Below are 21,777 nucleotides of genomic sequence, written 5' to 3'. Positions count from 1 at the left end.
ACTGCAAGTATGACTAGCTCTCTTTACTCTTTGTTAATTCACTAATCCCTATGTCACTTGAAATTGGTTGGGCAAATATTGTGGAGCTTCAAGAGAGTTAAAACTGATGATAATCTCATCCCATCTAGTTTGAGTAATCCTGGACACACTGTTAGCAGCAATGATGTTCCATGGGAATGCTATGGCAACATCAAAATGTTGGCTGTCTAGCAGGCTTACTGCATCCTGTGCATGATCCGTGAATAAACAGAGGAATTTAGTTCCTGGAGTGTCAGTCTGGCACATTTCACTAGCACTACATTCACTTACCAAAAAAAAGTCAGCCAGTCATACAGAGAAAGTGCTATAGTGACTGAGTGATAAATCTCCTGCTGCTAACCCTTGTATATACCAACTCTAAGAAGATAAAAATAGATCATCCATGGCTTAATTCAGACAGGAAATATACTCTCCCTCAATTTGTTTATTATTTTTTTTCCCAGATGCTCTTCTATGTTCATACTGGTTTTTATTTTTTTTTTCATCAGTGCATCTTCTTCCTAGACTCTGGACATATAAGCATGTTTACTTTCACTCAGATGTGATCTTCCTCTGAACCAAAGGCTAGAGATAAGGTCACTTGGAGTGAAGTACTAAGTTTGAGCTAAAAAGCCCAAAAGGGATATTAGTCCAGGGTTCAGTGCACAGGAACATGTTCCTACTGTTTCTAGTCTGCTGCAAATGAGAGCACAATGCTGTGTTTGCACTTGGTTCTGTCATGCAGTAATCTTCAGCTCCTCAAAATGAATATAAGCCTTATGCCCACATATTAGTCTCTTTCCCTGTGTATTTGGAAAAAAGGAAATGTAAGGACATTTATAGGGTTGTGCGGCTCTTTTAGATGGCACCTAAAATCAACAAGATGGAAGTAGGGTAGACCTTACTCCATTAACAATAAGACCTCAAGCTCCCTAGACACACATCCCATGTTTGGAAAGACTCACTGAGAAGAGATGAAAGAATCACAGAATGGTTTGGATCGGAATGGACCTTAAAGATCATCTGTTTCCAACTCCCCTGCCATGGGCAGGGCCACCTTTCACTAGACAAAGCTCCATCCAACCTGATCTTGAAAACTTCCATGGATGGGACACCCACAGTTAGTGTGGGCAACCTGTCCCAGTGCTTCAGCACCCTGACAATGAAGTATTTCTTTCTAATGTATTACCTAAATCTTCTCTCTTTCAGTTTAGAGCCATTACCCCTCATTCTATCACTACACTGCCCAAGCCCATCCTGCCCATCTTTCCTGTATTCCCTTATAAGTACCTTAAGGCTGCTGTTAGGTCTCCCCAGACACTCCAGATGATTTTGTGAGATTTAAAATCTTGACTGAAACTGTCCAGGGAAGTATTCTCATGGTTTACCACCATTTCCATTAAAATATTTCCATATTCAATCCAGTTTTTTCTTCTACTTATTTGAGCTTGTATAAATTCAAGCTATCTTTGTACTTCCCATTGTCTGTTTAGTTTCTTACTCCATGAATGTGAACATCATTCTTAAAGATTCTCTTTGGTAGACATAGGTGGAGTTCCCTGAACTATATACAGCCAAAGTGTGTTCAAAACTGATAGCATCTGAACAAAATGCTGTCCCACTGAGGGGGGAAACCCTAGTGTTGGCTGAAAATACCTTCATAAAATATATCAGCTCCACACTCAAATACGAGATAGTCAAATAAAATTAAAAATAAAACAGGTCCTAGGAAATTTTAGGAAAGACTTACACAACTAATGGGAAAATACCTTCTTGCTCCTATGAAAGTTGGATGAGTAGGCAGGGGCTACTCTTAAAATTGGCAAAGACACAGTTTAGAGAGGATGCATTGTACATCTTCAGAAAGAGGAAAAAGTGGGCTGGCATTAATTGCTGTCTCTTCCAAACCATGAACTCTAGTTCTGAAACTAATATGAGCTAGGATCAAAACCAACTAAAGGAGATGATTCTTCATGCAACAGTACATGAGTGACTCTCCTTGTCAAAGAAAATTAATGAAACTGCAGATGCAACATTACAGGTGTTCAGGAGAAAAGGGGACAAGTAAATCTCAGCCCACTGACAAGACAATAGGCTGACTGCATCCTCTGCCAAAGCCAGTGTTACCATGATGATGTTTGATCCCTTCCTCACCTTTATAGGAGAGATGAACTTAAACTGGAAAAAAGTTAATTCAGTATCCTGTTTGAAGAAGACCTTATTTATTTACTTTTTCTTCTTGTTCTGACCTTCAGTTAATACCTTTGGATAAAAGCTGACATATAAAAGCAACCTTAAGACAGAACGACATCATGATCATGAATGCCAAATTTCTACATTAGAACAAGCTGATGAAAGTGTCTTAAAGATTAATGATGCTTAAGGAAATAAAGCTGCAACTTTTAAAACTGATTTAAAAAAGTAACTTATATGTACAAAGGTGATTTAAATTCAAAAGCCTCCCAGCACAACATGCTCAAGCATTATTTTTTTTTTTTGAACAAAACAATGAAAACTCATCTCTGCACATGTTTAAAGATTGTATTTTAATCACAGACTGAAACAGAATGATTTACAAAACTGATGGTTAGATTTAAAACCAACCACTACACCTTTCTGTGGGAATATTCCCCCCACACCCTAGCAGATTAGGGATTCAAGTGAAGAACAGAGCTGTTCATGTTTGCCTTTGGGACTGAACAGTGATTTCCAGGATGATGACTGATGCTGCAAGAATTCACCTAAGATGCTTTTCAATGCATTTCATTTACCCAGCTGAAAGTGGCTTCTTCTAGTGAAGCCTGCTGGCTTCATCAGAAATCCCAACCATCTTGCAGCTTTCTGTCCAGAGCCTTCTCTGCAGCTCCTCATCATATGCCACGTCAGCCGATTTTGTCCTTTCCTCATTGTAAAGGTAGCAGCCACCAGCTCCTTCCAGCTCGGGCGACACTGCTGCATAGATGGTTGTAGAGGCTCCTTCCTCTGGGCTCTGCAGAAACAAAAATGCCCAAATCCAAGTGAGGCAGGTACAGCAGAAGACTTATATTGCCATAGGACCTTATCAGTGACAAACATCTTCCCGGATTTTGCTTTACACTTCTGGTCCTTATGCAAACCCGAAACTTGTAATAATAAGAAAGTCACTTATTCAATCGGCAGAGTCCATTTCTTCAATAGTGCTATTTTAAGATAGCTTAAAGCCACAACAGATAAATGGAAAACACCAGTCTATTTTTTCAAGAGTTAGTCAGATGGAACATACAAAATAATTGATTTAGCTTTCATAGTTAGAGCTAATAAACCCAAAAGCAAGCAGAAATATTAAAATCCTCATTTAATTATTCATTTTGCAAGGATGAAAGGGTCTGTGCTTTGCCTTGAGAAGATGAAGGCTATGCTGTACATGCAATGTGTTTATTGTAACAACAATTGTGACATGAGCAAAGGATCATGGAAACCATGACAGCAAATTAAGATTCTGCAGTTCAGTCCAAGCAGGCAGGTAAAGGAGTGAACTACATTTTAGACACAGCATAGTTATCAGGGTTCTTTCCGCTCTGTCATAAAGCAAAATGGTGAACGATCTATAATGTCTGATATACCATGAGTATTAAATGAAAATTTATAAGTGAATAGCTTAGAGTGATAACTCCTTTCATCCTAAATATATGCAAAAATTTTACAATGTGCATTCAGAAGAATCACACAACTACCACTGAAATTATTTCCATGGCATTTTTATTCTAATTAAAGGACATATTTAAAACACAACATTTTATATGCTTTGCCTTTATCAGTGATATAATTATGAGCAATGCTTGCTAGATAACAATGTATTATTTTACAATCTTTGCAGTCATTATTTGAGGCATTAACAATACTGATACTGCTCAGAGCTTTTTCTGCAGCACCTGACAAGATGCCTTTTCCGGAAGAACTCACTTGATGAATGAGACAGTAGTGAATAGGTTACTCATTGCCTTATAAAAACTAATAAATCTAAGTAATTGTTGAAGATTTTTGTTATGTTTGTTTTTTTAAAGAAAATTATTGTACTATGATATTCTGTCTAAAATCACTTAAAAATGCTCATTTACCTTGGTTCAGTGCTCTACTGCTATTTCACCCTTATTTATCCTAAGGAAAATAGTGCTATTCATACCTAGTACATTATGTAAATAACATAAAGGGCCTGCACAATTCTTTGCTCATAGACTGGCTAATATAATGATCAACTATGAACAGCAGTATAAAATATCTTGATATTGTAAAGTAACAGAACCAACGATGAATATGAGCATTCCTATTTTTATACAACTTTTTCTGGATGACAGAGAATAACCGTACTCTTGTGCTCTACTTAAAAAAAGTAGTGACACAGATAAACCATTACTTCATGTGATGGTTCACTGGACTTTATGTTCCTGCCTTTAACAGCTCTCCAGCACAAACAGGCATAAATGTCAATATCGTGGCTCCCAAATCTTAATGACAACAGCTCAACATTAAAATGCTTTAGAAAATTTGTCTGTGGGTGGAATTTGTATGATTATGTTCTTATGAGCAGGGCTCTCTACCACCTCAGAGATTGGTCTGTATGGATATTGTTACAGCATCAGAAATACCAGGCTGCCTCTGCTGATTCAGTGGTGAGGTTCTCCCAGGATATGCAGAATTTTCCAAGATTTTTACTTTTGATGATATGCCCTTAAGTTCCCAACCAGACGAGATCTATACCAAGAGGGTGGTCAAACACTGGAGCTGGTTTCCTAGAGAGGTGGTCGGTGTATCCCAAGCCTGTCAGTGGCATTTGAACAGGCATTTGAACAATGCCTTTAAGAACATGCTTTATCATTTTTTCACTCATGAACTGGTCACTGCTGTTGCAGATCCCTTTCAACTGAAACAGTCTATTCTATTCTATTCTCTTCTATTCAAAATGATATCAAATATTTTAAATAAAGGTTGTGCACTAGCTGAAAGTGCTTACACACCCACACTGTGACTTATAAGCACAGCAACACTGACCATCCATTAAAGTCAGCTTGTAAAGTAACTTTTCATACGATTTATTTTGCTCCTCCCATCCACCATATGCAATATGCTGAATTGAAATGTGCTAAATTCCTATTTAGCTTCTACCACCTGATGCTAGAAGCAATTATTTAAACATACAAGGAAAAAACCCAACTACACTATATTAAGGAATTAGCCATCATTTGAAGTGTCCAAGGCCAGGCTGGATGAAGTTCTGAGCAGCCTGGTCTAGTGGAAGACCTCTCTTCCCACAGAAAGAGGGTTGGAACTAGTTGGACTTTAAAGTATCTTCCAACCTAAGCCATTCTATGATTCTATATTATGGAAATATAATAAGGAAACCAAGTTTTTCAGTTCAAGAGAGAGTGAGATTCTTGTGTATGACTAATGAATTGTCTTATCCTATCTTCTGAGTACTTAAGTAATAATTAAAGTTTTATTTTCCCTTTCTTTATAATCTCTTCATTGTTTTGGCATGTTTTCTGTTTTAGTGAAAGCAAAATTAAATTCTGCACCAGGAGTGGCCTGCTGGGAGTTTGACCTATTTTTTTTTGAGGGGCTCAAGTAAAGCACATTTTGCAATTCCTTCTCTGGATCTTGTCCATGCCTACTATGACAGCAACTGCACATCCACACACAGAGTCAAGATTCTTTCTGGGAAAGTGTTGGGTCTACTACACACCCAAAAGTCAACTGCAACAAAGAAAGACATAAAGACCATGCAGACATCCTGTCTGTGCCCCAGTGCCTGAGGACCTCCTGGGAAGGACGAAGCTGGCAACAAGGCTGCAACCACTGGAGCAATTAATGTGGATCTGGACAAGGATCAGGATGAATTGTTCCAGCTGTAGCAGACTCACTCCTGGTTGCCAACTTTCCTTTGAAGAACTTTTCCATAGCTTTTCTTTTACCACATGATAGACCATCAAAAGATGAGGAGAAACCACAAAGCCCTTGGAAAAGAAAATGGCCACAAACAGGAGACTACTGTCAAAGCAACACGTCTGACCCACCCTTTGATGCCAGTGGCTTTCTAGGAAGGAGAGCACCTGATAAGAGACCAGAGAAATCACCAGCCAATGGACAAATATCTTGACCTATAAAACCCCAGGATGTTTGTTATGATGCCCTGTAGAAACATACAATGAAAAAAAACCCCAACTACAGCACATTAAGGAATTAGCACATGACAAGTGTTCAAGGCCAGGCTGGATGAAGCTCTGAGCAACCTGGTCTAGTGGAAGATGTCTCATTCCATGGCAGGGGGGTTGGAACTAGATGGACTTTAAAGCCTCTTCCATGAAGTATTATACCAAGAATTCCAGGTAGACAGGAAGTAATAGCAAGTATAATTCTAATCACAGAGGAGGATTCTCTACTTATTGCCAGTGTAAAAAAGCCTTAAAAAACAATAAAAGAATAATATTTGTATATACAGAATCAGTAACATCTTGTTCATTAGTTGACTGGACTTCTCCTAAGAGAAAGGGTATGCCTATAAATTGCACAATGTTTCTTCGCTCTTCAGTTGCCAACTTATTGGTGTTGATTTTTTTATCGAATTTTTGTTTACAAACTGTTATATTATTAGTATCCAAGGAACTGTAATTAATGCCTTTGTAATATACAAGTAAAACTGATTTCTGCTTAACTTCCAAATGAAATTCTGAACATGTATTTCCCTTTGCTTGTTATAGTATTGATCACAATTTTTACTTTCTTTTTCAATTAACTAAATGTTTGTCTTCAACAGTAAATAAAGGTCTGATTGAAAGTACACATCTTTTCTCCTTAGATGTATAAGTTGTGGAAGGAGAGAAAAGATAGCTTGTGACCAGCTTACTTAAGCAAAATGTAGCCTACATATATAAAATGACATTATTTTGGCACTATCCCCAAAGAAAAAGCCTTTTTCTTTTTACAGAAGCTCTGATATTTCTTTTTTTTTTTCCTAAACATTCATCAATTATAACTCATCGACAAAGAATAATTTTCCCTCAGTATGAAATGGAATATTCTGTTCTAGGAAAACTGGGACAAGTGCTAAGAGGGTTTATATTTTAGTTTTACTTTTTTAGGTCGTGCTAATTCATGTATTTTGAGTAATGCAATTTTAAGGGACATATAATTTTGTCGACACTAGGTGCTAATCTATGCAAAATGTGCTAGCTGACAACAGTCAGTTCCTACAGCCATGTCACCATGAAATATTGTATCCTTTCCATTTGTCTAAAAGTGGGAGCAACTGCTTAACTCTTTAAAAATCTGCATCAGTTATACGTGATGGCTTTGTGGTGCTTTCCACGACAATCCATGTACTCATTCACTTCCACCTTCACCTGAATTCATAGCTCAGAGTCCTGGGCACACTGTGTGTTATGTTCATCAGAAACCACAGAAAACTGGACAGAAAAAGAATTTAATACGTTCCTATAATTCCTCCTCTGTAATCCCTTCATTTTCTGAGTTCCACTTGCAGCAACTACTAGCAAACAGTGACAAACTCTTCTATGTGTCTTAAACACTGTTACAGATAGCTTGAATGGACAGCCTGAATATACTTCTATTTGTACTGGCTAACAGAGTTGGCCATATGATTGAAAGGGCAGCAGTGATACAAGCCATGGTATCAGGGCACTTATGGCTCGGGATAGCTTCCCCTCATCCCACTCAATCAAAAAATTGTACTTGATTTGTGTTCCATGAATTCAGGATTCTGTCATCTCAAGAGATTATAGGAGAGAAGGCTGGGTGCAAAGGACAGAGCTGCTGGCAGAATCACTCACTGACATCACAGCTGAGTTTTGAGAGACATGAACAAGGAGTCAGAGAGATGTGCACACAGGACTGTCTGGTAAGCTGGAAGATCACTTAATGCTGAGAAAAAAAACTATTAAAACACCTTTATCCCTATAATTTGTGCTGCAGAATACATCAAGTATTGATGGAATAACCCTCATCAGCAACATTAGGTAGACTGCTGTAGGAATTTTCATCAAAAGTGGGCTTATAACACTGGGCCTAGCTCATGTACCATTCATTGAATCATGCACTTTTCAGTTCATGTGAGAAATCTACTCATAAGCTGATTAATTAAATGAGCTTGCAGGTGTTTTTTGGTTTGGTTTTGTTTTTGCCACAGGTGTTCATGGTGTTCACTCTGTGGCTTCACTTTTTTAAAAGAGTGAGTTCCATCAGGCCTTTCCTGGAGTGGGTAACAAATTCCCTGGTTCCAGCTAGGAAAATGCAGAAAGCACTGATCTTCTGTGCATCAGTACTCAGACACTTTTGCCTGTGTTCCTTCACCTTTCTCAATTATAATTATTCTGGTAATATTTTTCAAAATGCTGGTATATTACTGACTTGATTCTATACTGAAAAATTCTGTATATGCAGAGTTTTCTTATTTCTCTGTCTTCCTTCAGGAAAGACAATGATCATCTGTGATTCCTGAGCAGTACTATGCAAACACACTGTAGGGATTAGATTACAAAAAGAGAACATGAAATTGCTCTTACTTGGTATACAGCAAGGTCTTTCATCTACTTGGTGGCAGCTAGTGGAGGGGTGACACCCAGTCACCCCCAATGCACTTCTTGACTCTCAAGAGCAAAGGCAAACACAGAGCATAGAATAGTTTGAAAAATTTCAGAAACAGAGGAGCTGGGATTGTGCTCCTGTGAATATTAAAGCAAACAAGCTTGTGAGAAGCAAATTACCTGTGTTTTAGGGTGCACTGACTACTATGATCTGTGAACCACTGCATCATTTCAAAGCCAGGTGTCCTGGGAAGACACCAGGTTACTTTCTGGTGCAAGAGTCCAAGGTGAAACAACAACAGCTGCTGTAGAGCCACAGCCTCCAGGTGAACACAGGGGCTATGTGTGTATTGTGTAACTTGCACTGTCTAGACCTCCTAATGTGATTGTTGCTTTGAAAATTCCAGACAAAAAGTATCCATTGAAATACTGAGTATGAAAACAAAGGCTAGAAAGGAAACCGTGACACAGGTGCACGGACGTGTTCAGCCACCTTTGATCAATAAGGCTGCAGCAGCTGACTTTATGTCCTGGTGGCACCAGTGGCCAGGACCAACTGCCAGGTCCCTAGGAAGCCAAAGCTGCCAGACTAGTGTGGCAGCACAGCTTTTCAGCAATCTCTGCCGTCACTCAAAAGGCCTGGTTTCCATCTGCGTTCTCTCTTTCCTTCTATTCTTTCATATGTAGCTTGCTATTATGCTATTTCTATCCAATTTCTGCCTTGATAATAGACTAGAAAGAGATATTTTATTGAATATAGTTCTCCCTAGATACCAGTCAGCATTACCAAATTAATTTCTCTTCAATCCCCAACTTGTGACAATGAGAATTAATAAATTCGCTGCACAATAAAATTCTTCAGATTTTGTCTTTGAAAGAAATAGCAGAAATGGTTCAGTTAAAGTGTGAAGCCTTTCTCCTGACAATGTTTTGGCCACAGAGAAATAATTTCTCAATCAAAGTTATAAATATATTTAAAAAGATTATAATAAAATAATAAAAAGATGAAACTCTGATGAATTAGGAACACAAAGCAATTTTCACACTAAAAATGAATCAAAATTTGGAAGGAAAGGAGCTTTTATAATCTGAATAATTCATGACTATTCGGGGGAAAAGATAAGTTTTCCCTGAGCACAAAGATACTGAAAGAGCAGAAGCAGAGACAGCTGGCAAACAGACACAGAGAGTATCAAATCCTGAATCTCCTATTCTTTTGAAAACAATTTTTCTGGAAAGACCTTAAAAAAATTCAGGTACACAGAGAGACTGGGAAGTCCCACCTTATCTTCACATCAGCGCCTGCATTGGTGGCTGGGATGCAAGAGGGTTAGGGTTAGGGTTAGGAAGAAAGGAACTGTCCTCAGAAGACTGTCAGGGTCAGCCTGTTGCTCAGGGAACCCAAGAAGCAGGCATGTGCCCAGATCTGAATGCCTCATTTCCCATGAATCTTCTGATGGAGTTGGCAGTAGAAGGTTTTAATTGGTTTTGTGTCAGAGATATGCCTTCTGAGAAATCTGTTTTGCTGAAAAATGGCCAAATACCTCTACTCTGAAGCCATGGGGTGAGTCTTGTTACAGATTCAGAGCATGAGCAAAGTTTTACTGAGGAAGGCAGCTGTCATGACTCTGAACCCTCTTCTAAAGCAGCTACTTCAGGCGAAGCAGGTGTGCTGCTTTTGGCTGGGGCAGAGTTAATTTTCTTCACAGTGGCTGGTATAGGGCTGTGTTTTGGATTTGTACTGAACAGAGAGTTGACAATAAAAAGATATTTCTGTTATTGCTGAGCAGGGCTTACAAAGAGCCAAGGCCTTTTCCGCTTTTTGCTGCCATGCTGGCAAGGAACTTGGGAGTGTGTGGGAGGTTGGGAGGAGTCACAGGTGGGACAGGTGATCCCAAGTGACCAAAGAGGTATTCCAAACAATATGACATCATGTTCAGGATAAGATGGTGGAGGGAAATGATGGGGGGATATTTGGAGCGATAGCGTCTTCCCAAGTCACCATCAAGTGTGATGGGGCCCTGCTCTCCTGGAGATGGCTGTCTGCCCATGGGAAACAGAGAATCAATTCCTTATTTTCCTTTGCCTGTGTGCATGGTTTTTATTTTCCCTACTAAACTGTCTAACCCACGAGTTATTATGGGGTCTCTTACCCCTTCTATTCTCTCCCCCATCCCACTGGTTAGGAGTGAGTGAGATCGTGCATGGGGCTTGGTTGCTGGTTAGTGTTAAACCACAACAGGACATCATGGGTCATGTCAAATAATATGAGATACTTGTGTTCTCAGGCAGCTGAGTGAAGCTCCTCTTGGCTGGCCAGCTTTCTAGGCTACGCTGAAGAAACCTCCATCAGTTTCAAGGAGCAGCTCCAACAGTGAACTTGCTTGTAGGTATTATAAATAATAATATATATAAAATAATAAAATGGTTGGTGATGGGAGCAGGACTGTTTGTGGTTCTGTACTTTGCATTTTCTAAGATATTGAAGAGAGCACTAAAAGAACAATGTTCACTTTGAAGTGATTTTGAAATAGAAACAAGAACCCAACTTTACATGACTGAATTTGAGCAGGGACTTGAACCTTTGGGTCAAAGTCATTAATCATGACTGAGTCCTTTATTCATTTTGTCAAGTGCATTGAGGAATATTACTTTGCCTGGAGGCTGATCCCTAAGCTTGCTCTGCAGCAGACAGCGATGTCTTCAAAGTCAGAACTGAGATACCGCAGCAGCCACTGAAATCACTTTACACTTGTTACCTCGCTCAGCTCAGTAACAGTATGCAAAATTTGACAGATAGGAGCCTGCTGCCCCAGACATTGCATAAACATCCAACCAGAGACACTCACTTGCTGGAACATCCAGTCTCTAGGAAATAAGACAGGCAATATAATAGGCAGAGAGAGATGAAAAAGTACGTGTACTTCACAAAATACTGAAACCTCTTCTGGGAGCATAACACTCAGTCTGGTTAATGAGCTCTCTGGAAACCAGGTGATGTCCTGCAGCTACCTATTGCTAAGGATGCCTGAGTTAAATCACTGAGAATTGTCCTGGATCCTCACATAATCTGGAATTTTCTGCAACACTTCCATTCAGAAACCCACAAGATATTTATTGAAGCAAATGCACAGGTTAGAAGAGATAAGGAAAGAATGAGTCTCTAAAATCCTAATCCTGATGCCTTGTGTATTAGGCTGTAACTCCTGTGTTTGTAGAGGAAAACACGTCATTTATTTGTTTACTTCCAGCTTAAATTTTCAATGCCTTATCTTACATGAGTAGATAGGCCAGCCTTAGTTTCTTGAATTCTTTCAAAGATAGATCTTGGCAATCAAAGCAACACAGCAAAGCACACAAAGAAATATTTGTGTTTGAAGTGGTAGCTGCATTTTTAGCAGCCCCAGAGAACAGGAGACACAGCAAGGCTCAAGGTGCTGAAGATAATGCTCCTGAGTGCATATACCTCTGAACAATTTATTACCTGTCTGCTCATGCAAAGTAAAATACTTCTGCTGGCTTTTGGTGAAAACATAAGACTTCAGGAATAATCTATATGGGAATTTCTGACTTGTAGCCCCCTACCATCATCTCTACTTTTTTACTTACTGTTTAATATTTCACAAGTCACAAATCTTTTTTTCCCTTGTTAGAAAATAGAGACTGAAACATCCCCCACTTCACAACTTTCCCATAGTGACTGTTATGCATTTTTTAATTATTATAAGAACTGAGGATGGGCATGGAACTCCTAAATATTTAAAATAAAACCACAATATAGAAAGCCTTTAGGATCTATGATGAGATCAAAAAGCAAAAAGACTATACAGAACACAGACAAAATGAAATAACCCAAAATTACATAAGCCAGTAGCTATTTCACAGCCTCTTCTGTTTTAAATTGCTACAACCCCCATTTTGCACCCCAAACAGCAGCAGGACTATTTCCAGCTGTGGGCTCAGCCAGGTGGAGGAAGGCTGGGAGAGGGTGGCTGCCAGCCTCAGTTTCCTACCTTTCCTGCTGGAAGCACCTCCTGAAAACAGACAGTGAAGATGTGAAAGTGCAAATCTTTTCCTGGATCACCAGGTAAGCTCAGCAGAGAACGCGTCTTCCCTGGGATCCAGTCAGGCTATAACCCTGCACTGCCAAAGATGAGGACTAGAACTAGTGAGGTGCACAAACTAACTCAAAATGACTACAGGGTGCTACATTTATGCATTAATAGCATGCAAGATGAAAATATGTCTGGGAAGATGGGAGAGATGAAAGCAAAAGTACACTTTCCCCCAAATTTCTTAGCTCTACAATGCAGTGGCATGCTAGCTGGGCTATAATATGTCCTGTTGATGGGTCTGCTCCACACAAACCTCCTGCTGCATGGAAAAAGACCTTCCCCTTGCAGTGTTTATCCTCATCTTGAGTCTCAGCCTTTGCCTCCTTGTCCCTGGGCTGCTGAGAAAAAAAGGAGTTTAAAGCAGGTCATCAAATACTATTGTTGCAGTTCAATCCCAACTGGCAATTAAGCCACTCAACTCCCCTCCCATCCCATCCCCCAGTGGGGTGGGGAAGAGAGTCAGAAAAATCCATGATTTCTCACTACCAACTGACTGAGGCCCCCTGGGCAGCAATCAATGGCTCCTGGCCACCTCTCTTCCGTTTAAACACTGAGCATGATGCTCTGTGGTGTGGAATATCTCTTAGGCCAGTTTGGGTCAGCTGTCCTGGCCGTGCTACCTCATGGCTTCTTGTGCATTTTCTCACTGGCACAGCACAGCAAACTGAGAAGGCCTTGGCTTAGCATAAGCACCACTTGTGACAGCTACAACATCAGTGCGTTATCAACATTATTCTCAAACTGAATCCAAAACTGTTCTTACCAGCTGCTAAGAAGAAAATTCTATCTCAGTCCAAACCAGAACAACCATTTAGCAATGCCCGTGTCCCAGCTTCTCGGAGTTTCTGGTTTTTATAGAGTTATTGTGATTAAATTATAGTTTCACAATATTCCCCATACTGAGAGGAGAAAGTCCAAACTGGAAGACAGATAAAAGTGGTGGGGAAGGAAGGAATTTTATTCTGGAAATTTGTTTCACATAATTCCAGTTGCTGGCAATTTCATCATTTAATCTTGATTGATAAACCAGAAAGATATAAAGAGGGTTAATTTACATCTGTCCCTAGTAACAGCATAAAGTTGGAAAACAAGAAGACCAGACTTATTTTCTATAGTTATTTTAGTGGAAGACTAGAATTAGGTGAGAGTGGCTCAGATTTTCTAACCATATCTTTTTAAGAGATACTTAGTTCAAATAAGTAATTTCAGATTTTACATCCTTGATTTTGCCCAATAAGTTCAGGGCTTTTCTGTTTAAGCAATAAAACCCTTGAAAAATTACAGTTCTCTCCATTTTAATTAAACTCTATTTTATCAGGAAGCAGCTTGTAAAAATAAATAATAAAAAAAAGTTATCTTGTAAACAGAACTACCATTTCCCATTTTCTATCACAATGCTATCAGATTGCTAAAGTCATGAAATAATGGATAGATTCAGAAACCATACCATTATGGAGCTGTCTATAGATCTTATCCTTTGTTACCCAAGAGAAGTTCTAAGTTTAGAGGCAAAGGCAACATTCAGTTGCAAATTGACCTATCTGAATGCTTATTAACCCACCAGAGTCAACTTGTTTTTAACAAAATAGCTAAAAATGCAAATGTAAAGGATGACTAGAACTGATTATTCAAATCAAGTTTTTGTTGTGTAGACTGAAAGTGAATTTAAGCTCTGTAACTTAAATCCTTTTGTTTAAGTCAATCAACCCCAGGGCTCTTCACTATCTGCAGAGGAATCTATTGATGGTTTAAATACAGAAGAGACCCAAAGAACATGTATAATTTTAGACAGGCAAAGAGTGCCATTGATTTCGATGAGATTAGTCTCTAAACTATGTCAGACAAGATTTGAGGCATCATATCTTTAACTGTAGAGCTCATTAGACAGAGAGAAAACACGCAGACCCTCAGCCACACAAAGGTTTGAAATGGAAGCGACAAACTTTCATCTTGAAAACAATTACTCAAGAGTTTAAGCTCATCACATTTAATCAGCTAAATGGTCTAAGGGCAGGCTGGTACTCAGAATGCAGAGGGGACTATAAGCCTATGGAGAGGTGTTATATCTATTCATTTGCAGGGGCTCTAAAGGAAAGCATGAAATGGCATGTACTTGTTATATGTAATTTTTAACCACTGGTAAGTAGGAAGACCCAGATCTACTGTCCACCGAAGTTGTCAAGTTTAATACCTGGGCTTATTTCTAAAGGTTTTTTGTAAACCTTCATTAAGGTAGCAGATGGAGTAAAAAAAAATTGTGACTCCATTGCAAAAACCAGGATTGAATTTGGTGACAGATGCAGTCCTTGCCACGTTCTTGTTTCCTTTTCCAGATGACAGAAGTCACAGCAGAGGTGTCACATTGCTGTACAGGTGACATGATGTACCCCATTTCTGTGTGAATGACTACACTGACTGTCCTGGCTTTTGTTGGAGGAAGAATTGGTTCAAATTCCAAAAATGAGATCCATAATGAATGATCAAATCTTGTTAACTGAAACAGGACAATGAAAAATGAAAGGAGAAAATAATTTAATCCCTTTGATAGCAAACATCTTTCCCCAATAAGCTAATAAGAAAGAAAGAAAGCAAGAAAGAAAGAAAGCAAGAAAGAAAGAAAGAAGAAAAAACCCTAACAAAAAAGGGGTTGTGAGGCATGAATGCTAAAAATCCCAACAATATTTCTGAAACTTTTCTTATTCCTTTTATTTAATCTTCAGGTAGCTCCTGTCTCTGCAGAGTTTCTGACTGGGGTTTTGATACTGGAGTAATTCAGGTTTTACACAGTCATGGCCCAGAGGCTTGCTCTTGCAGAACTATTGATACACAAAATAAAATAGTGAGAATTAACATTTTCTTTTCATTAAGCTCTCCAGGAGAGCTCCTGTTGCACTGGCATTCATAGGGCTTTTTGACATAAAGGTTAGAGCAGTTGTTTAGAATGGGAAACAAATACTGTGAGGTTTTGCGGTTTGATGAATACGTTCTACTGATTCTTCTGGTGCTGAAATAATTCACTTTATTTAGGAAGCTCAATACTGAATTATGCTCTTTGGTAGTGTCATTTTGCTGCCCACATCCTTTGGCCCTGATAGTTCAATCAATGAGCCCCCCTACCACTGCTCACTCTCTCACTTGAGGTGACACACTGCAAGCAGCAAAGCTCCAGGTGATTAAACTTCTGCTTCCCAGGAAAAAATCCAGCTGAATTAATGCAGAACTGTGCTAAGGTTTAAGCAACTGCTTTTAACTTATAAAAGCACAGGCTGAGGTCTGAGCAGAGCTCAAACACCAGTGCTGGGTGCTATCCCAGCCCTCCCCTCTGCCTCTCCTGCCCGCACAGCCGCTTGCTTAAAATTCTGCTCTTCACCTGCAAGTCTGCACAGCTCTGCAGCCGCCTATTGTTATTTAACACGTACTTCACAGTGGAATTGAATTGTTCCAATCAAGATTAGGTTCTGTTTCTCTGTGTGGTATGCAAAGCATGTCTGCAGACAAAACTTTTATCCATTACTCCACCTGCCTTTTCATTGTGCCCCACAACAATCTCACTGACAGTCCCAGTGCTTTTTCATTATCTTTTCTTCATTAATTCCTAAATGCCTCTTGCCAGGCCCTCGCTCTAAACTGTGGCTGCTACATCAGTGTGCCACTTGCCCCACTGGCTCAGATCCCTTTCTGCAGCCCATATGCCATGTGGAGGAGGAAGGGGCTCAGGGCAGGAGGATTTCCCAGTGCAGCACCAACACTCGCCCTTCTCAGATCACCCACCCATGTCACTGAGCCCGTTTGGAAACCAAAAAGGGGTAAAAAGCAGACTTCAAAGCATGAGCTCTTGAGGTAGATGGTATTTACAATCTGTGGTGCAAACAAAGGAGCGAGCCCAAGCCTTATTGCAGTGGAGAAAGGAGAGGAAAATACTAGGGGAAACCTTGTCAATACATTGACCCAGCCAAACCTGACAATTCAGGATAAATGGGTGGGTCCACAAACAGGGACAAACCCCTAGAGCAGGTCAGACAACAAGGCTCCTCTTTGAAGCAAAAGAGTGACAGGATGTTACACTGCTGGAGACGTGGGGCTGCAGTAAAGGATCACGAGCGAGGCCAGTCCCCGGCCAGCATCAGCCACAATCCCTTCTGCTGCTTGGCCCTGGCCAGGGCATGGGACACTACTGCAGCTGCGGGGACAAGCTGCAAAGCTCTCTTTTACCCTGCAAATCTGCTGAGCTGATGTGGCTATAAGGGTGCCACAATCAAAAAACAAGGGTTTCCAAGCAGTGAATTTTTATATAAAAATAATCTAAATAGCTGGGATTTATCAATTGCATCAACTCCTTGCTGTCCAAAACATAACTGACCTTTGCTTTTAAATCTGTGTTCAATAAAAGATTGATTGATTGTGAACTGATTGTGAACTTTGCAAAGTCTGTAACATGGTTCAGGGAAAAATACATTTAATTTCCCTAATAGCTGCTGACAGTCTGTGAAACAAATAGTTTTAATTATTTTCTCCTTGGTGAATTTCAGCTCTCATCATTTAATCAAAAAGTAGCACATTACCAACAATTGAGATTAAATGGAAAGACATACAGTAGGGAAAATAGGAAATTACATTAGCACTAAACAGTGACAAATATGTCCTTCTTATTGCACTCTTGTCCTGATACAGCAGAACATTTACAGTGCCCTGATAAAAAAACCTTTAAAAACCCAAGCGGGCCCTTTAGACTTTTCCCATTTATCCTGAGACTTATGACTACTGAAAATGCCGATGTGGTCTCTGCAATAAAAAAATATATATACTTAAAGACTCATTTCACTTGTTGATGAACAGATCTTACACATTGGTGCAAAGTAAATGTTACTCGTTTTTTTTGCTGGCACGACTGATGCATGAAAATAACTACAGAGCTAATCAATAGGTAATGACTGTATTTCACGACTAATGCTCTATTCAGAGGAAAAAAATTACTGCAATTCACAAACAATTATTGACACCACGAAGCACATGAATCAATGCCCGCTAGAGATCTGCACGTTATTTAAAATTTCTTCAGCAATATTTGTCTTTGTTCCTTAGACCCAGTGTAATTTTTCCTGCCTGTTATACTGTGAATATATTAAAGGTTAGTGTGAATATATTGAAGACAACTAGAATAAAATGTAAAAGCTAGTCTCCTGATGGATAAGTCCAGCTATTAGCAGTGGTGTGACTATTACCACACCACTGTAGCCATGGGATTCCATGCAAAGCTCTTTCTTGTATAAGACATGTTTTGTCACAGAATGATCAAGACCTCACCTCTTAAAGGTCCAGTATAACTCTACTAGAATTCAATCTATACTAGAATTCAAATAAATTCTTTTTAAAGTCTGCCCTGTTGCTTTTTCTGCCTGCAATGGTTTACTGCTGAGAGCAAGTGGATGGACATGAGGTGGCCAGAACTGGAGATGATATTCCTCAGGCTTATTGAAGTGTCCCAAGGAAACAGATTTATCACTGGCTCTCACAGGGAACCAATGAATTGGCCTAATTCTCTAATTATAGCCATTTGCCTTGTTTTTATTGTTATCTCTGTGTAGAGCAAGGGAAAATCGTGAAAAAGTCCGAGGCACAAATCTGAATTCTCATTTGTTAGCATAGGGGAGAGAACAACACATCTGTTCTTCACTTGCACAAACAAATATCCAAGATGTACAGGGCAGTGAAGAAGATGATTACCACTGGCTCTCACATTTTTCTTTTTGATTCACGTGTGGCTTGAGGCATGGCTGCTTTACAGCCTGATATGATACTCCTTTACGTGAGGTTTTAACTGCAAATCAATTCTGCTTAGCCCAGAACAAACATCTGGTCCTTGCTTAGAAAATGAATTGAAACAATATGTGCCTGCCACCAGAGCACAGCTACTCAAACATCTGACAACAGTAACCAGCAGCACCTGATAGGAGAGACATATTTTCAAAAGAATAAATGCCCAGCTGTGGCTAGAAACATATTTGAGTGTCTACACAGTTCTGCATAAGAAAACAGCAATCATTTTTAATTACTAATGTAATAAAATGAGGAAAAGCACTTTGGCTCTTGAAAAATCAGGGAGATTCCTCTCCTAGTCTAAATTAATATTAAGAAGACTTTACAAATATATTCAGATGTCCACAGCAGAAAAAAAAAGCACGCCTATATAAATATAAAAGCACGCCTATACAAATATAACCGCAACAAGAAATCCAGAGAGAAAACAGTGCTAAGGTACACATCTTTACATAACATGTTTCTCTAAGGGAAAACAGATACCTGAGCCAAGCCTGTTCTTTACCTACTTCTCTGAAAATATAAACTCATTTCCAAAGAGCTAACCCAGGGTATTTTTTTCCTTTTATTTAGGCAAGTATGAGAAATCATAAAATAAGATTGAAAATTGCTTCAGCATACACCTCATTTGCAAGTAGTAGACAGCTGCTCAGTCTTGTAAAGCTTACTTTTGTGTTGAAAAGGAAATAAAATCTAGACAGTACTTGTGCTGGAGCTAACTGCTGCTACATTAAATAAGTGCAAATATAACTATTTCAAAACTATAAACGATGAAGTAGGCTCAGTGAAATGGAGATGGGAGCATAGCCGAGAATATATTCACATAATTTAAAAACAATCATTAAAAATGTATTTATGGGGTGATGAGCAGGAAAGGAGCTGCTCTTCCAAAGCTCTGAGCATACAGCCCTGCTGGCTCCTGGTTTTCCAGTTTAATTTAGAGAAAAGGTTACAATCATCGATCTCATTCCACGAGTTGTCAGAAGAGCCAGCCCTACGTATTTCATCATTAAGAAGCCCCACTGAAGAGGTGTTTTAAACATTTGCAATGGAGGTTAACTGAGCACCTGCCAGCTTCTCTGTAGCTCTGCCCTTTCTTCTAATTCAAAAGTGTATAACTGGAGGACAATTGCAGATGTTCTCATCCATAACCTACAGTGACAATAACAAACAGCAGATCAAATTAAAAGGATCTTGCAGTCTCCCAAAATATTCAGCGTTTTGCATTTTGTGAGGGTTATGTACCTATCCTTCCTAAAAATTCTTAGGTACTGCAGATGAGTAAGGTTAAGAGTGGAAGATTATTGAAAATTACTTAGTAATACCTGTTTAACTTGTCAACCTGCAGTAGGTTACATTTCTGGTTAGTATATGATTAAAAAGGAAATTACATTTTAATAACATAATTTTATATAATAAAAAAGTTATATACTTGAAAGTAAGTAATATTTTAACATGAAAATTATCTAATCTCCACAAATTTAAGCAAAGGGACTGCAAAACATGAGAGGTACTCAGTCTCCTGAATTTTAGGTACATCTATTTTTCTGTGATAAAGGCACTAAGAAACTGTATTAAAACTTGCAAAATTCTCTTAATAAATACCTACTGTCATCCACCATTTTACAGAAATACTAGCTGATAGTGAAAGCATGTAAAAACACAAAATAAAATTATATGCGCTTGCTTAACAAAAATAACTTCCACCTACCACACATAAAAATAAATAATTTTTTATGCAAGAAAGAATGGAAAGAATTCTACTTAGATAAAGAAATACCTCATAGTACAAATGACCCAGCAATGTGGTGTTTACCACAGAAACTATGGAGTGCTTAATAATTCCTTGAAGTGGAAAAACCACATGTATCTCAGTGACATGATTCATTGACAGATATTTCCACCATAAATATAACAGAAACCCTACAGGCCGCTGACAGCAATGAAAGGTGAATGAGAGATTACTGAAATACAGCTAAATTGCGGGTATCTTGAGACCTATGTTTCAGTTCACCACACCATTTATTTCTTGACAGTTCAAATTTTCTGTATAATCCAAAGGATTTATTTTGAAATCTAGACAGTCATTTATATCAGGAAGCAAACTTTTACTCAGTCTTTTGGAGCACTGACACATTGTAGCTCTCACAACAGATCCATGAGCAAAAGTCTGCAACAAGTATATTGTTCTGATTTGAAAAACCCACCCAAGAAAGCACTCAGTTTTGACCTCTCTATAATATCACATTGTGATTTAATTTAAAAGGGCCACAAAATCAGAAAACAAAACAAAAAAGGGAAAAAAATTTAAAAATATTTAAAACATGTAGTATAATTTCTTTCCAAAGAAAAATACAAGTAGCAGTCACAAAAAAGAAATGTAATAACTTTCCTTCCCTTAGAAAAAAATCCTGAACTAAACTCTGTTTTGAAGATTTTAGAAATGAAAATCTTTGCCTTTCTACTCTGGTCTACTCTGGACATTCAGCTGGATTGAACTCCTCAGGTGACTTCCAGCTGACTCTGCTGAGGGGTCTCCTGAGCATTGACCAAATTGTGAAAAGCACACAGGTGAGAGATCAACCTCATGGTTATGTCACTTATCTCTACAGCTCCATTTGCAATTTTTCTTGGCTACTTTATTTTTTAAGGGCATGCACAGATATTTTGACCGGGACAATAAAAGTTCTCCTTATCACTGGAGGCTCTTCAGGCTGATCCATAGCTGTCATCTTCCCTTTTTCTGCTCTAACCAAAAGCAAGGACTAGAGTGTTGGACAGTTCAACACAGATCATAAGCAAACTGGAAGAACTACTGTCAAGAAAGGTAAGGATGGAGAAGAGTGCAAGAAATGGCACATATTCACCAAAGGTTTACCTAAAGAAGAGTTTGCTAGGTACTCAAGTTTAAAATCAAAATGGACATTTCTTGGAAAATCTTTACTTTTGTACTCTTATACCAGATTCATTTTTTCTTCTCAGCATGGGAACAAGCCAGGTAAACCTGGGCAAAAAAAAAAACAAACCAGGATCCTACATACAAAAAGGATTCATAAGCAACAACCCATCTTGGGACATCTCTGACCTAATTCTGCAGATAACCTATCAGCTGATCTTCTTCTCCAAAACCTATTTATACTCCATCATAAAAACAACACTCTTCTTATAGCTGCCACACTGTGGAAGCCATTCCCAGAGTATGATTCCAAAGATTAGAACAAGTTTCTTCTTTTTCCTTATTTCTTTCTCAG

At 38.9% G+C, this 21,777-nt stretch overlaps 1 protein-coding gene across 1 annotated transcript in view; it reads right to left on the bottom strand.

The window, feature by feature from the left end:
• Positions 1-2,541: 2,541 nt before the first annotated feature.
• DHRSX (dehydrogenase/reductase X-linked) overlaps positions 2,542-21,777 on the bottom strand; it is a 162,783-nt gene continuing 143,547 nt past the window's right edge. Inside the window, exon 7 of the mRNA XM_041422120.1 lies at positions 2,542-3,007. Within this exon, the coding sequence (XP_041278054.1) occupies positions 2,810-3,007 (198 nt within the window). The 3' untranslated portion in view covers positions 2,542-2,809. The remainder of the gene's footprint in view (positions 3,008-21,777) is intronic.

Source organism: Onychostruthus taczanowskii, unplaced genomic scaffold, assembly GCF_017590055.1.
Source record: "Onychostruthus taczanowskii isolate IOZ18803 unplaced genomic scaffold, ASM1759005v1 scaffold71, whole genome shotgun sequence".
Lineage (NCBI taxonomy): Eukaryota > Metazoa > Chordata > Aves > Passeriformes > Passeridae > Onychostruthus > Onychostruthus taczanowskii.
This window is presented reverse-complemented; position numbering and strand designations above follow the sequence as displayed.